This window comes from Choloepus didactylus, chromosome 14 (assembly GCF_015220235.1).
Source record: "Choloepus didactylus isolate mChoDid1 chromosome 14, mChoDid1.pri, whole genome shotgun sequence".
Classification (NCBI taxonomy): domain Eukaryota; kingdom Metazoa; phylum Chordata; class Mammalia; order Pilosa; family Megalonychidae; genus Choloepus; species Choloepus didactylus.
Genome location: NC_051320.1, coordinates 30,124,356 through 30,140,507, shown reverse-complemented (window position 1 = coordinate 30,140,507; position 16,152 = coordinate 30,124,356). Strand labels below are relative to the sequence as shown.

The following is a 16,152-nucleotide window of genomic DNA, read 5'->3' as shown; positions in this document are numbered from 1 at the left end:
ATATTGTAGGATTCCATTACAATGAGGTATCTAGAAGAGGTAAATTCATAGAGACAAAGTAGAAAAAAGGCTATCAAAGGCTGGGGGTAGAGTGGGGAATGGGGGTGAAAAAGTTAATAAAACAGTGGTGACAGCTACACAACATTGTGAATGTACTTAATGCCACTGAATGGTACATTTTAAAATGGTTAAAAAATGTGGTATATCCCTACAACAGAATTTCAGCCATAAAAAGAATGAAGTAATGATATATGGTTCTCTGGAGCAGAAGTCTGCTTTCAACAGCCATCTTCAAACTGTCTCTCATCTGCAGCTCCTCTCTAGGCTTCTGTGCATTCTTCAAAGTGTCCCTCTTAGCTGTAGCAAGTTGACTCCTTCTGTCTGAGCTTATATAGTGCTCCAGTAAACTCATCAAGGCTCATGATGAATGGGTGGGGCCACACCTCTATGGAAACTATCCAATTAGGGTTATCACCCACAGTTGGGTGGGGCACATTTCCATAGAAACAACCTAATCCAAATGTTCCAACTTAATCCCCACTAATATGTCTGCCCCCACAAGATTGCATCAAAGATAATGGCATTTTGGGGGACATAATACAGTGAACTGGCACAATAGGTGAACTGTATAGTGTGTAAATTATATGTCAATAAAGCTCTTTAAAAATAAGGTAAGGTCATAGGATGAGAAAGAAAAATGTCTGCAGGGACAAAAAGAAGACCACTTCCCTCTTAAGGAGCCAAGGAAGGATGAACATGTGCTTGCACGGTGAAGGCCTTAGCAGCAGGTGTAAAGGGGGGCAATGTGAATTATAATTACACAATTATGGGACTTGTAGAAATTGATTCCAAAATAATTTATCTGAAAAGCTTTGAAAAAAATCATCAGCTCTCCATTTGACAAGTGAAGAAATCCAGACTCAGAGAGGTCTTATAACATTAACAGGAGAGCCAGGCCAAAGGTTGCGTTGAAATAGTGAAATGCTGCTCTCCTTGAAAAAGAACTGCTTTATTGAAGTACAATTTACATACCATAAAATTCATCTATTGTTAAGTGTACAGTTCAATAATTTTTAGTAAATTTATACAGTTGGGCAACCATCACCACAACCCAAGTTTTAGCACATTTCCATCACCCCCATAAGGAAATATTGAAATATTTCTATAGTAGTAAATAGCCGCTGCCCTTACCCCCCCCCCCCAAAAAAAAAAGAACCTCCTTCCATGGCCTCTGAAGCTCCCCACCCCATAATCTAATTAAAGATACCTGGCCTGCTTGATGGGTGCCTCCTGTTCTGAAAGGTTGGCAGCTGCACCACAGCTGTTGTTAAAAATGTTTAGCAACACCCTGGGCAGGACCAAGGCAAACACTTAACTCTTATACTTCCCAAAGCTTTTCACACAACATCCTGCCTTTCAGAAAAAGCAGAAAACAAACAAGTGAACAAAAAGAAAACAAGCGTTATGAAATTACTTTGTGTACATAAAAGTTAGACACATTTGGGAAAAGACTGAACTGGCATCCATCATTAACTCTTCCATAATGGTGTTCTTGAGGTTCACAGATCTCTGCTGGTGGTGGAACTTCATCAGGCCAAGGAACCCCCTGAAGTACATTTCATGCGGATGCGTAGTTTTTTTTTTTTTTTGGGGGGGGGGTGGTGGTGGTCCATGGCAGGCAAAAAAAAAAGGAATCACTGCACAGCTGTTCAATATATCACTAAGAACATGTTTGGTAAGAAGTCTGGGGGAGGAATAAGTAAGGAATGTGCTTAAGGGATGCAGATCTGGGTAAAGAAGTCATCCTAGAGAAAAGTAAGAAAAGAGGAGAAAGTGAAGTTCTCCTGATTCACAATTTTATCTGCAAACCAGGTTAAGTTATACTGACAAACCATTTGTTATTTTGTTAATTTTCTTTGTCCTTTATTAGGAGATTCGTATGAAATGACTGTTTCAAAATTACAAAACATAACACAAACATGCTTTGAGTGATGCTTTTCTCAAAGTATCACTCAAATTAGTGAATTTGGAGTTTTTGCTACTTTATGAAATCCCATCTATAGGCTCAATTGGAATACATCAATATTTAAAAATTGTTAACTGAAGTCTCCCCTCCAATATTTCTACATAAATTACAATGAAGCAAAGTTCATTTTTTAAAACTCAAAATAGTACAGAGTTCCCACTACACTTTTCTCCTAGAATTTTTAGGTATGCTATTGTGTACAGAAATCATTTAAAATTTTTGTTTCCTTTAATAGATACATGGAATTTGAACAGTCTGGCTTGCCCATTTTATTGAAAAAGAAATAAACCCGGAGAAATTAAGAGCCTTACTCAAGTTTGCTAATGACAGATCCAGGACAAAAATACAAGACTTGGATTCCTAATTTGGTGCTGTGCTGGTTCAGTTGGAGCTGTTATGTACCCCAGAAAAGGCCATTTGCTTTTAACCATTCTTGTGGGTGCAGACCTACTGTGGGTGGGACCTTTTGGTTAGGTTGTTTCAATTGAGATGTGACCCATCCAATTCAAGGTGGGTCTTATCCTTTACTGGAGCCCTTTATGAATGCATAAAAGGCAGAAACACCAAGGGAGAGAGTAGAGAGAGAAATGCCCCGGAGAACTAAGAGAGAACCCATGGAAGCTCAGAGAGAAAGCCACTGGAATCAGAAGCTGAAAGCAACAAAATCCAGAGTGAAGGACCAGCAGATGCCAGTCATGTGCATTCCCATGTGACAGAACCACCCCAGATGCCAGCAGCCTTTCATCAGAGAAGGTATCTTCCTCTTGATCCCTTAATTTGGACATTTTTCATGGCCTTAGAACTGTAACTTGTAACCTAAAAAATCCCCATTGTTAAAAGTCAGCCCATTTCTGGTATATTGCATTCTGACAGCCTTAGGAAACTGAAACAGGTACCTTATCCAGTACCCAATTAACAAGCTTTTGGTTGCTGAACGCTTCCATTTCTCTGGTGAGATCATCCACTATGGGACTAAGAACAAACTACTCTGTGGAGACACACACTTAAGCAGGGCCTTGTCAACTCTGACTCGTCATGCTTCAACATGCATATCCTCAAAAGACTGCTCCAGACTCCCTAGTCTAGTGAATCACCAGAATTCAAGCACTTGTAAATCACATTGTATCATCGATAGTGCAGCATTTACTCAGTGGTCCTTCAATGTTAGTACTGTGCATATCCTTTTTTTTCCCTCTCAGGGAGGAGGAGGTGGGAGCAGTGTGTGAGATGAGGGAGAATCTCCCTCATGCAACATGATGGTCATTTCTAATTGTGGTAGAAAAACAAAAAATGTCATTATCAAATCTAAGGAAAAAAAAAATAATTCCTTAATATTATGTAATACCCATTCTCAGTTAAAATTTCTCCAATTGTCTTAAAAATGTCTTTTTACATTTGGCTTGTTTGAATCAGGATCCAAAGTTAACATTTTGCATTTGCTTAATATCTCTTATCACAAATGATGCTATTAAAAAGATTCTTTAAGGGCACTGCAAACAGTAACTTCATTATTGCCGAATTGTTTTTTAAAGTGTTTGTTCCAATTCCCTTCCCATAGAGTTTATGAAAGTTCCACTTCCTTTCCTATTTTTGGTTTGCCAGATACACTTCCTCTCCTATTTTCATTTTTGCCTGATAGTAAGCTCCATTCTGTAAAGAAATGAGATGCATTATATAAACAACAAGATGCAGTGTAAAAATATAAAAAATTCATGCTCACTGGAGATAATTATATACCCCTATCTCATTTGAAAGTCACTGATTTAGCTCCTGTGTGCAAAAAGATCTATTATATATTGATGAAAGAATGAAGATATTGGGGTAATTATGTAGTATTTACTATTTCGTAGCAAGATATGACTGATACTGACTTGTCCTCTCCTATGAAGGTTGTTCTAACACATATAAAACCCAAGGGGCCAGATGTTGGTTCCACTGTAAGAGATGTCAGGATTCCTTATTAATACCTGCCATGGCAGGTTGTTGGCTTTGATGATGCCACAATGCTTGTTTGTGGAGTCATCTGATGTCACTTATACCTTTAGGAAGAAATCAGCTTTTAAACAAAGTGAACCTCAGATGGTAAAACCTGATCTTCTGGAGCAATTTTCTGAGATCATAGGGATGAAGCTCTCTAGAAGAAAAAATACCTGGGAACTTTTTCTATGGGCTTTCCTCTTTCACTGAGATGTGGGTTTTACTCACTGTTATAACGTTGAGAAAATAATTGGGGTAACATTTGATGTACTTCTGGATGATTCCTGGGTGTCAAAAGCATCCAAACATTCTCAAGGACACATTTTGTGCAACAAAAGGAAAATCAGCCCATTTCTGGCAATAGGGTGGAAGTCTGATAGAGAAAAGAGTACACCAATATACCTTCTTTTCTAATGAAGAAGAACAGTGTGGGTTTACTACTATACCTTAGAATAACTGGTATATTTTAAAGATACTTTTCATTTTTGCACACATTTTAAACTAGAGAAAATAATCCATTTGAAAGACTGCAAAGGATAACATTCTACATTGCTCTTATATTTAAATTTTAACTTACAGAAATTTCTAAAAAGAAAGCCAACTCAATAAAATGACATAAGCTTTCATTCCGGTAAAAAGCCTTCTACACAATGTTATCAGCCATCTTAATTTTCTAGAGATAGAGCATGAGGTGTAAGAGTTTTGCTTCCATTTTCCTCTTACAAATCAATGAGATCTTCAGTTTTGGGATAACTCTTCAAAAACGTGGCTTCTGATAAATGTTGGCAGAACTGGAGCATTCCTAGAATAAATTATGTACAGCTTTCCCTACCCAATACGTACCTAGATGGGACTACCATGAAAGGCTGAGGAGAACTTTGGATGTGATGGAAGGTCTAAGTGCATATTAATTACCTCGAGACATTGATATATAGAGTTACATATATCAATAAATATATAAATTCATGCCCAGGGTCAAATCTCTACGCAAACTGCCACAACAACCCTAACTATCGATACACGTGCAGTTTAAAACGGAGGTGGGGTAACGGAGTAGAAATCACACACGAACAGAGGGAAAACATTTTTTCTCTCCCCTATCACTCGTTTTTGCTTTACAAATCCAAATATCCTTGCCTTCAAAATTTCAGGGTGTTGTCTTCTCTCAATTCTGTGTCTCTTCCCCAAATTAGGAATATGAGAAGCCTTCCAGGTAGGCCAAGCCCAGAAAGCAGACCCGCGGAAAGTTCTATCAGACCCCAGCGGTATTAAAGGAATGGAGACATCCAAAGGGAAAACCTGTAAATCGTATACCTGTGGTTGGTAAAACTAAACGAATCAGAAAAACCCACGAATCCGCTCATCATCGAGATCTCACGGTATAGACGGAAAAAGCAACTCTATGGCTCAGCCAGAAGCCGAACTACACTTCTTCAGTTCTCTGGGTAGGGGAAGGACCAGATGCGGCCACCGACAAGCGAACAGCAACCTTGGAGACCCAAAACGCCATTTTCCGCGCCCCGCCCCCGCCTTCCCCTTCTCACCCTTCCCTCCCTTTCTCACCCTTCCCCACCCCCGCCTTTCCCCTCCCGCCCCTCCCGAGCCAATCCGCTCGCGCCGTCTCCTTCCCATCGCAGGCCCCGCCTCCCGCGCCCGGGATGTTGGGGCCCGCGGCGTGACGCGAGCACGGCAGCGCCACCCCCTGCGTCTCTGGCCTCGCCGGACTTGGGGGGGGGGGGTGGTTCCATCATGGCGTCAATGCAGGTGAGAGGAGTTTGCTGCATCTGGGCGGGCGAGGGAGCCGCAGAGAGGGTGCGAGCATTCGGTCGGGGGTTCCGCTAGGGGCTCGGGAGTACCCGTGCGGGCTCGGGAGCGAGTCGGGTGACCGGTCTTTCCTCAGCCTCGGGGAGGAGTGAGAAGCTGCGAGGGGAGGGTGGAGGGGGGATCTCAGTCGGTCGAAGCGGACACTAGCCGGCGGGGAAGTTGGGGGATAAAGAAGGGTTATGGGAGGAAACGGCGAAGTTTGGCGTTTGCTTTGCGGCAGTGGTCTCGGAATCGCTTCCCTGCACACATAGATGGCCTCAGTCGGCCGCCGGCCTGCCTGCCTGCCCTAGGGATGCCTTTTCCTCCGAGGTTCCTGTCCCGGCGGAAACAGCTGTTCTCGCCTGGGCAGCGGCAGCCCTGAGAAGGGCTAAGAGTGAGGGAGCTGGAAAGGCGTTCCCGCAGAAGGCGGCTGCCTGCAGACTGGGCTTTGCGGCCACTGCTCAGGCCTCCCACGCCCCGGCTCCCTGACTCCTCGGCACCTCTGCTCTCTTCCTCTTTAATCCCTTTCCCGCTGGATACCCTCTTCTATGTGTCTCGGTATTCACATGAACATTACTTCTGCCGTCCACTTTCTCACCCCACTTCCCCCAAGGCTGCCTTTAGTTCCATTTACATCTTTGGCTGCCTAATTTGCGATCTTCTCGAGAGCGAGCGGTCACTAGCCCCTTTTATTATATCTCTCAGAATAGCTTGTCCTAGAAGAAATTTTTTTTTCCTAAGATGCCCCACCCTTACGGTCGCGGTAAGGCTACAGCCCTTTGCCCTTCTACCCAGACTTGTAGTGGAATTTTTGGTTTGGTAGGAGATTGTTAACCTGTGTCATATTATACCTGTCTTGGCAGTGCGTGGTTTTTCTGGCTCTCCAACTTAATTTACTCCTTTTTTTCTAAATCCAAGGAACAGTTTGGGTTTTGAGGCAAAGATGGCAACCACACTTGTAGTTTTGTAGACATTGACTGCATTATGTATACCCTGCATTTGGTTTATAAATGAAGATGAGCGGTATCAAAACACATGGGAAGAGAAGGTAGAATTCTCTTTAGGATTGTCAGCAGAAAGCTTTTTAGAGTTTTAAAACTTTCCCTCAATGAAGAAAGAGGCCACAATTTTCTTAGAGGGATTTTTTTTTGTTTTTGTTTCAAAAAGAATAAGCAAGTCCAAGTCTCTGTACTCCGCCTTAGTTTTTTCCTCTTTTCTAGGCTAGAGCAATGTTTTTCTTCTCTCTTTTTGTTGCATCTTCCTCTTTTGTGCACCTCATTTCTTTGCCTCACATTTATTTCATTGCTTTTATCCCTTTTTAATATATTCGCTCTTCTTTACCTTGCACTTTCCTTCAGAACAGAAAAGGAATTGTATATGACATTTCTGGTTGAAGAGATGTCGCGAAAAAGTGCAGGGAAAAAATGAGCAGGATTTCAAGAAACATACTTTACACTCTCTCCCCAGAGACGTTAGAGAAGTTTCGTCATTTCAGGCCAAAAAAGGAACTGTGGAACACTTCTAAGTTGAACAGCAGATGGGATACATGACCAATTTAAGATTATTATTTGTATTAAGGTTAAAACATTTGTTGTAAGACTAAAATTTAAGATTAAAATTCATAACTGCTGATTATATTTGACAAGAGAGCATAGTATAGAGGTGGTAACTAAGGGTTAGCTTGTTAGATTTAGACTTCAAGTATCTGGAAAAGGCAAAGATTACAGTTTTTAAAAGAAAAAAACTTGAGTTGATACAGAACTTAACGTTAATTATCTTGAAATTTTACATGGCTACTCAAACAATGGGAAAAATAACTTGCAGTATATTCATGCATTTTTCTGTGTCGCAAACCTTGGGCTGTTTTATAACCCTTCATTATTCTTTACTGTCTTCTGATTAGAGGAATGGAAAACTGATGCTTTCTATTTTAATTAAAATAAAAGTAAGTCTTTCCGTTTTATTTGTTTTCTGATAGTATCTTAACATTTTATTACAGATAAGTCAAGCTTTTGAAATAACACTACTTTCTCTTTTTGTGTACAATTCTTTGGTGAACAAAAGTTTTATTAAAACTTTAATAGCAAATTTTAACTCTTTTCAAAACAACTGAATTACATATAAAGTTCCAACCCAATTATTAAATTTTTTGATTCAGCAGTTATTTTGAGGGTCTTCTATGTGTCGAGTACTCATCTAGGTGCTGGGGATACAGCATTGAATGAAAACTGACAAGATCCTCTAGTCAGGGAGACAGACAATAATATAAAATATTTAAATTTAAATTGTGTCTTAGAAGGTGATAAGGGGGTTGGGAAATACATACTTTGGGGATTTCGGTTTGGGTAGTTAGGAAAAAGTATGGCATAACACAGAATGCTGTGCTGATCATATCCTTCACTAAAAAGCTGTTAGATTTCTTTATCTTACCCACACCAGGTGAATACCTCCCGCTGAAAAAGAGGGTATTTAAGCTGGAAGAGGAACTGTTCCTTAAAAACATATGCATATGATGCATATGTTACTGGGATTTGATTATTTCAATTGATAAAGATGAAATAAATCTTTAGAATCAATGCAATAAAATCAAGTAAGGGTACAGTTTTAATTTCTTATCTGAAAGTATGTAATTTAGAAGGTGTGGTTGTGACTACTTTAATGTGCTCTGTTGGTGCTTTCCAATCTTTTTCAGGTCATGGCACACATAGAAAATAATTTTTGAATAGTATCCTAAAATGGATGAGTTTATTGGAGGCCTGGAAGCACCTAGTCTCACAGCTCCAGTTTTTTTGTTTGTTTGTTTGTTTTGTTTTGAAGCACCAGGGATCAGGGAAATAAATATATCGGCACACCTGTAATGCTATGGAAGCTCTGCTATGTGTTATATTTCTAGAGTTGTTCTTCAGTATACATTTCAGGGTAGAGGTTTTCAAAGTTAAGTGAGCCTTTTGAGACATTCTTTCCTTTTTTCTCCCCCCTCTGCTTTTTTCTTCCCATTGTTTCTTCCTGTAAACAAAGTCACAAATCACAAAGTAAGATAATAGTTAGACTGTGTTTTAAGAAACCATTCTTAGAGAACAGTGTACTCTTCATGATACTTAAAATTGGCAGGAGTTAGACTGAAGAAATAGATCTACATTTAATTCTGGTAATCCTAGAAACTTAAGTGGAAGATTTGTAGCAAATTTTTAGTATGGGCATTTTAGGGACTTTATTTGGTACAACCTTTCTGTCCCCAAAGTGCAAACCCATTTTAATAAAGTGAATTTTTATGTAATTCTAAACATTTCTTAAAAGTGCAGCAGTATTGAAGTATCCTGTAAGTAAGTATACCTGGTATGCTTTTTAAATTTGACCATCTGGATTTATTTATTAGTTTTAAGTATGGACTGTTTTTCTTTAGACTCCCCTTACATTTTTTAAAATTCAGTTTTATTGAGATATATTCACATACCATACAGTCATCCATGGTGTACAATCAGCTGTTCACAGTAGCATCATATAGTTGTGCATTCCTCACCCCAATCTATTTTTGAACATTTTCCTTATACCAGAAAGAATCAGAATCAGAATAAAAAATAAAAGTAAAAAAGAACAGCCAAATCATCCCCCCCATCCCACCCTATTTTTCATTTAGTTTTTGTCCCCATTTATCTACTCATCCATCCATACACTGGATAAAGGGAGTGCAATCCACAAGGTTTTCACAATCACACTGTCATCCCTTGTAAGCTACATTGTTATACAATCATCTTCAAGAGTCAAGTCCACTGGGTTGGAGTTTGGTAGTTTCAGGTGTTTACTTCTAGCTATTCCAATACATTAAAACCTAAAAAGTGTTATCTATATAGTGTGTAAGAATGTCCACCAGAGGGATCTTTCAACTCCATTTGACATCTCTCAGCATCCCCCTTTTTGTCAAGAAGATGTTCTCAATCCCACAATGCTGAGTCCAGATTCATCCCCGAGAGTCATATCCTGCATTGCCAGGGAGATTTACACCCCTGGGAGACTCCTCTTACAGTTTGTCTTAAGTTTTTAGAAAGTCAGTATATGATAGCTGATGTTTGTCTATTCTGAAAACAATGATATAATTAAATGGTCAGTCGAATTACTGTTTTGTGAGTTTTCTGCATTTATTTCTCTTACCTAGGTGGGTCTTAGGCTATTGACTTCTGATCTGGTGAGATGGAAGGAGGTTGAGATTTAATAACAGGAGAGGAGTATGAGTATAATTTCCAGATGACTTGGAAATAATTATTTTAGAATGTTCACAACTCTGTATTGCTCTTCACTCAAGTAATTGTTTAATTAGCTGTAGTGATTCAGAGAAGAAATTTCAGCTCTTATTGACATTACTATTATTGTAGCCTTGACAATTAGATACCACATGTCTATTTGTCAATGTCATTATGAAGGCTTACAGCATAATCAAAAATTAGAAAATTGACTGTCACCTTGGATCCTGAGGCTTATTGTGTGTTGGAAACTTGTGGGATATGTCTGGAATTGTAATAATTCTGAGAAGGCTGGCTGGATACTCTGGGTAGGAATAGGAGTATCTGGGAGCTGTTGGAGCAAGGGCAGAGGAATAAGAGGAACAGGATAGAACAGAATTGACAGTGTTCTGTGTGAGAAACATAGAGAGATAGTAGTGAACAAAAAGCACAAAGCTATGGTAATCATCATCTCTTAACTCTAATAAAACAGTCATTGTACTTTTCTTTTTATTAATCAAATACTACTTTCAGAGATCCCTTCTATTTTTGTCTTAAAAGTGTTCATTTAGGTCTCTTACTTAATTTTTCAGGACTTGTTGTCTCCCCTGGGTCACAAACGCCTTGGGAGTAGAAAAAATGCTCCCTCTGTACCTTAAATGTGCACATAGTGACTTCAGTAAGCACTTGTCCATCAGTTGACACTTCAAAAAATATTTCTGACTAGCAATTTTTGCATTAGTTATCTTAGAAAAATCTGTTAAAAGCTATTCTATACTAGTAAGATTGAATATAATGGAGTAACTTAAAATTCATGTGTATATGTATTTGACATAACTTCACTGTTTTCCAAAATATTTTCATATTTTCTTCTGGATTCTGATGCCAGCCTTGCAAAATGGAATGTCAAAAATACCCTTATTTCGTTCTAATGGAAAGAGACACAGAGAGTAACCCAAAATTACAGTGACTGAGTAGTGAAGCTGGGATTAGAAACCAAAGTACTGATCCTATAAAGTACGGGTAATGAATATCTTAACAATTTTGGCATTGTAGAGGAATCACTGGGATAATTTTTTAACTTTTGAGTCAAGAATTAAGCATTTACTAAAATATTTTTTCTGTAGCTAAGAAAATCAGAGAAAACTATTCCATGTGGTTTATAATAGAAAATTATTTTATGCATTTACTTGTGTACTTTGTAAAATTAAATGGAAAATTTTGAAGTGAGGTGATTTGAATCTTCCTGAAAATGAACTTCTGCATAATTTTAACTTGAGTTTAGCATTTGTTGGATACATTTTATTGCATCCGTATCATTACTGTCTACTTCATTATGAATATTATCTGTAAAATACTTGTTCATGTTTATCAGGTGTTTTGAATTGAATTTGTCCTAATTTGATAGCCTTTATTAGTGACTACAGCTTTTGGATCGCTAACAAATAGTGCATGCCTTAGAGTTGTTTTATTCTGAGAAAAACTGTGGCTCTCACTTAGTTGCCCTTGTAAACTTCATTAGGGAAAAAAAAAAGCACAGGATCTGGAATCACAAGACTTGGAATCAGATCTTGTTTTACTCCTTCACAGCTATGCTGCACAAAAATTAGTGTGCAAGTGTAGTGGTTAAGTCAAAAGCAGAGAGGTGAATGTACATAAAACTGCTTTTCTGATTTCTCTCTCCCAAACCTGTTCCTTTTGTTAGTCTTCTCCATGTTGGTACATGGCAACTTCGTTCTGTTTGCCCAGAGCAGAACCACTCCATACTCAAACCATCGGCAAATTCTATCAGCTCTACCTTCAGAATATTTCTCGAATTCAGCTACTTGTCTCTTTTCTAAATTGCTTCCCTGATGCAAGCCACTTTCATTCCTGGCCTGGATTATATCTACAGCTTTTTAACTGGTTTCTCACTTTTGCCCTTGTCCCTTTACTGTCTTTTCTCAACCCATTAGCCAGATGCTTTTAAAACAGAAATCAAATAGTATCACTTCTTTACTCAAAACCCTACTGTGGCTTCCTTATATTACTCAAAATATAATCCAAAATCCTTGCTATGGTTTAGAAGTCCTTTACATTCTGTCCCCTTGCCATTCCCCCTCTCAGGTGCTCATCTCTCTATGGTTTCATTAACCTCCTTGTTATTCCTCCTTCAGGGCATTTATCCTTGATATCTCCTCTCCTTGGATACTCTTCTCCACATATCTGGATCACCTACTTCCTTTTCTTTCTCAGGTCTTCGCTCACATGGCATTATTTCAGAAAGGCCTTCCCTGGCCACCCTATATAAAATAGCCCTCCTTTTCCTGGTACTCTTAATTCCTCTTATGCTGCTTAATTCTTCTTCATAGTCCTGACATATTATTCATTTATTTGAATTTTTTTATTGATTATTTCCCCTGGATGTAACCCAATGCCTGGCATAATAGGTCCTCAGTAAATGTTGATGAATAAATGAGCACAGCCTTTAGCATTTGATAAATCTGGGTTTGAAGTCTAGCTTTGCTGCTTAGTAGTTGTGTAACCTTTTTTTTCCAACATAAAATAGAGTAATAATACAATCACATGGGGTAATGAGGAAATGAGGATTAAAATGTCTAATAAATGTGTGTTAATAAAATTACAAATTACTTGTCATAGATATTTGGAGTTGCATGTGAGTTAAATCTTACAATGCTATAGGTGTATTTTAAACTACCTCTTAGAGATACTTTTTTTTTTTTTTTAATTAACCCCTGATCCTTCTCTTGGCTACCAATGGAAAAAAAAAACAGATTTCCTTTATGATCATGTGTCACATGGGGTCTCTCTGTATTTCCACACCATAGGAAAGACGGAAGAAGTATAGTTTCTAATTAGTGTGTTCTCTTTGCTAATCTTCAAAATCTGAGAATTAGCTAAATAAAATTTTGAGTCTTGTGCATCAGTTGTCAAAGACACAGTTGGGTTTTATTTATTTTATTTTTGAGGTTTTTTTTTTTTTTTTTAATTAGAGCTTTTGAAGGTTTATTGGAAAATCATGCAGAAAGCACGGAGTTCCCTTATATCACCACATTAGGCTTTTTTTTTCACATTTGGTTTTTAAAATGTACAATTCAGTGGTTTTGAATATATTCATAAAGTTGTGAAACCATCACCACTATATAATTCCCTATTCTCTCCCCCCAGCCCCTGGCAACAACTAATCCATTTTCTGTCTCTATGGATTTGCTTATTCTGGGCATTCATGTAAATGGAATCATACAATATGTGGCCCTTTGTGTCTGACTTCTTTCACTTAGGATTACCCTTTCAAGGTTCATCCATGTTACAGCATGAATGAATGCTTTCTTTATTTTTGTGGCCAGATAATAGTCCATTTTATGGATATACACATTTTGTTAATCCATTCATCAGTTGATGGATATTTGAGTTGTTTTTGCCTTTTGGTGTTAGCATAATGAAAAACTTGGCTGGTCTTTGTCCCCAGTTTCTGAAGAGGAACTTCTGAGTCTTTGGAATTTCCTGTGATAGGAGCATCTTTTGTTACTCACAGGACCAGGACCACACTTCATAGTTTATATGCTAATGAGCTGACATGACAGGGACAACCACACCTGTAGTCTTAGGGGTAGGGAGGGAGGGCAGGCTGGCCACACCAGAAAGACCAACCATGTGATTGGAGGGTTGAGGCTTTGAGACACGTTACATCAGCCCTACCTCACTGACCTCTGGGAAGGGAAGGGATGGGGTTCAGAGATGGAATTCAACCACACTGTCATCAGTTCCACCAATTGTGCCTACATAATGGAACCCATATAAACTCCCGGTGAGCTTCCATGATTGATAAGGTAGTTAGAGTCAGAACTGAATCAGTTGAGTTACTGTAACATTTGCAGTTGATGTCAGAAGCTTTTGGAAATTGTAGTTTTTGCAAAACAATACATGGCTGTTAGGAATCACGCTGCTGTGAATATTCATGTACATGTTTTTGAGTGGACATATCTTTTCATTTCTCTTGGGTTTATATCTAGGAGTGGAATTGCTGGGTCATGTGGTAACTTTAATTTTTCTAAGACCCACCAAACTTTTACACAGTGGCTGCACCATTTTGTATGCCCAACAGCAACCATATGAAGATTCCAATTTCGCTACATCAGGGCCAATATTTGTTATTGTTCATTTTGTTGATTATAGCTAACCTAGTGGGTGTGAAGTGATATGTCACTGTGGAGTTTGTGGTATATGTGCCATGTATATGTGGTAACATATATAACATAAATGTTGCCATTTTAGCCATGTTTTAAGTATACAATTCAGTGGCATTAATTACATTTGCAGTGTTGTACTAACATCAACACTATCCATTACTAAAACTTTCCATCACCCAAAACAGAAACTCTGCCCTTTAAGCAATAACTCCTCATTACCTCTTCTCCCAGCCCCTGGTAACCTCTAACCTATTTTCTGTCTCTATGAATTTGCTTGTTCTAGATATTTCATGTACGTGGAATCATACAACATTTTTCCTTTCATATCAGGCTTATTTCAACAAAATTATCAACTTCATTGCTTTTTTTGGCTGAATAATATTTCATTGTATATATACTGCATTTTATTTATCCATTCATCTGTTGATGGGCACATGAGATTCCTCCTTTTGGCTATTGTGAGTAATGCTGCTATAATCATTGGTGTACAAATATCTGTTCCCCCTGGCTTTCAGTTCTTTTGGGTATTTATATCACAGAATTGCTGGGTCATATGGTAATTCTGTGCTTAACTTTTTGAGGAACCACATACCCGCCAACCCTTGTTATTTTCTGTTTTTTGTTTTTTGTTTTTTTCCATTATTAGCTGTCCTTGTGGGTATGAAGTGACATCTCATTTTGGTTTTGATTTGCATTTCCCTAGTGACTAATGAAGTTGAACATCTCTTCATGTGCTTATTGACCATTTGATTTCTTCTTTCGAGAAATGTGTATTTATATTTTCCCATTTTAAAAATTTATTTTTGTTGAGCTATATTCACATACCATACAGTCATCCATGGTGTACAATCAGCTGTTCACAGTACCATCATATGGTTGTGCATTCATCACCCCAATTGATTAAACATTTTCCTTACACCAGAAAGAATCAAAATAAGAATAAAAAATAAAAATAAAAAAGAACACCCAAATCATCCCCTCCATCCCACCCTATTATTTACCCATTTTTAATGTCCTGTGCCCATTTTAAAACTAATTTGTGTCTTTATTGTTGAGTTGTAAGAATTCTTTATTCTGTATACAAATCTCTTACTGGCAATATGATTTGCAAATATGTTTTTCCCATTCTGTGGATTGTGTTTTCATTTTCCTGATGGTGTCCTTTGAGCATAAAAGTTAAATTTTGATGAAGTCCGATATATCTGTTTTTGTTGTTGCTTGTGCTTTGGGTGTCATATCAAAGAAATCATTGCCTCATCCAAGGTCATGAAGCTTTGCACCCATGTTTTTTTTTTTCTGAGAATTTTACAGTTTCCAGCTCTTACATTTAGATCTTTGATTCATTTTGAGTTAATTTTTATAAATGGTGTGAGACACATTTGGTTTATAGTATTAATATGGCAGCTTGTTTTTTTTTTGAAGTTGTATAGGTCCAAGCTGACAGTCCATCAGGTTTGATAGTATCCTGCTGGATTCAACTTTTCTCTCTAGGTGAGTGGAACTGTTAGGTGGTTCTCAGATGAGAATTTATGTTGCAGCCATACCACTAAAAAATATGATTGTCATCCTGGTAACACCGAAAATATGTATGTATTTATGCTTGGGTTTTTATTGTAATTAAAACAGGCATACTGATTTTAATTTTTAGATTTATAGAAACTTTGAGCCATAGGGAATTTTAAAGGTCATCTCGTCCAACCATCTTACCTTTCTTTAAACCATTGCATTATTTTGTGATGAGAGGTAGGAAGGTATAGTAAGCAAATGATTATGTAGATTTGATATGAGAAATTGCTATGTTCTTTAGAAAACCAGTTTAAGGATTTTAGTGGAGAAAATTACATAGCTTGCCATTTTGTTGACACTTTGCCTTAGATGTTACTTAGTTGAAACCTCATAGAATTCATTTATAAGCTTTATAACAACTAGTTTAAGCTAC

General features: G+C 38.0%; 1 protein-coding gene across 2 annotated transcripts in view; it reads left to right on the top strand.

Annotated features, from left to right (window-relative positions):
* The first annotated feature begins 5,727 nt into the window (after nucleotides 1–5,727).
* The window catches only part of UBE2W (ubiquitin conjugating enzyme E2 W), a 58,602-nt gene continuing 48,177 nt past the window's right edge, over nucleotides 5,728–16,152 (top strand). The window contains exon 1 of one of the 2 annotated variants that reach the window (XM_037802818.1): nucleotides 5,728–5,767. In XM_037802818.1, coding sequence (XP_037658746.1) covers nucleotides 5,753–5,767 — 15 coding nt within the window. In that variant the 5' untranslated portion in view covers nucleotides 5,728–5,752. Of the gene's footprint in view, nucleotides 5,768–15,674; nucleotides 15,705–16,152 lie in introns of those variants that run through there. The other variant, XM_037802819.1, reaches the window with a different exon arrangement.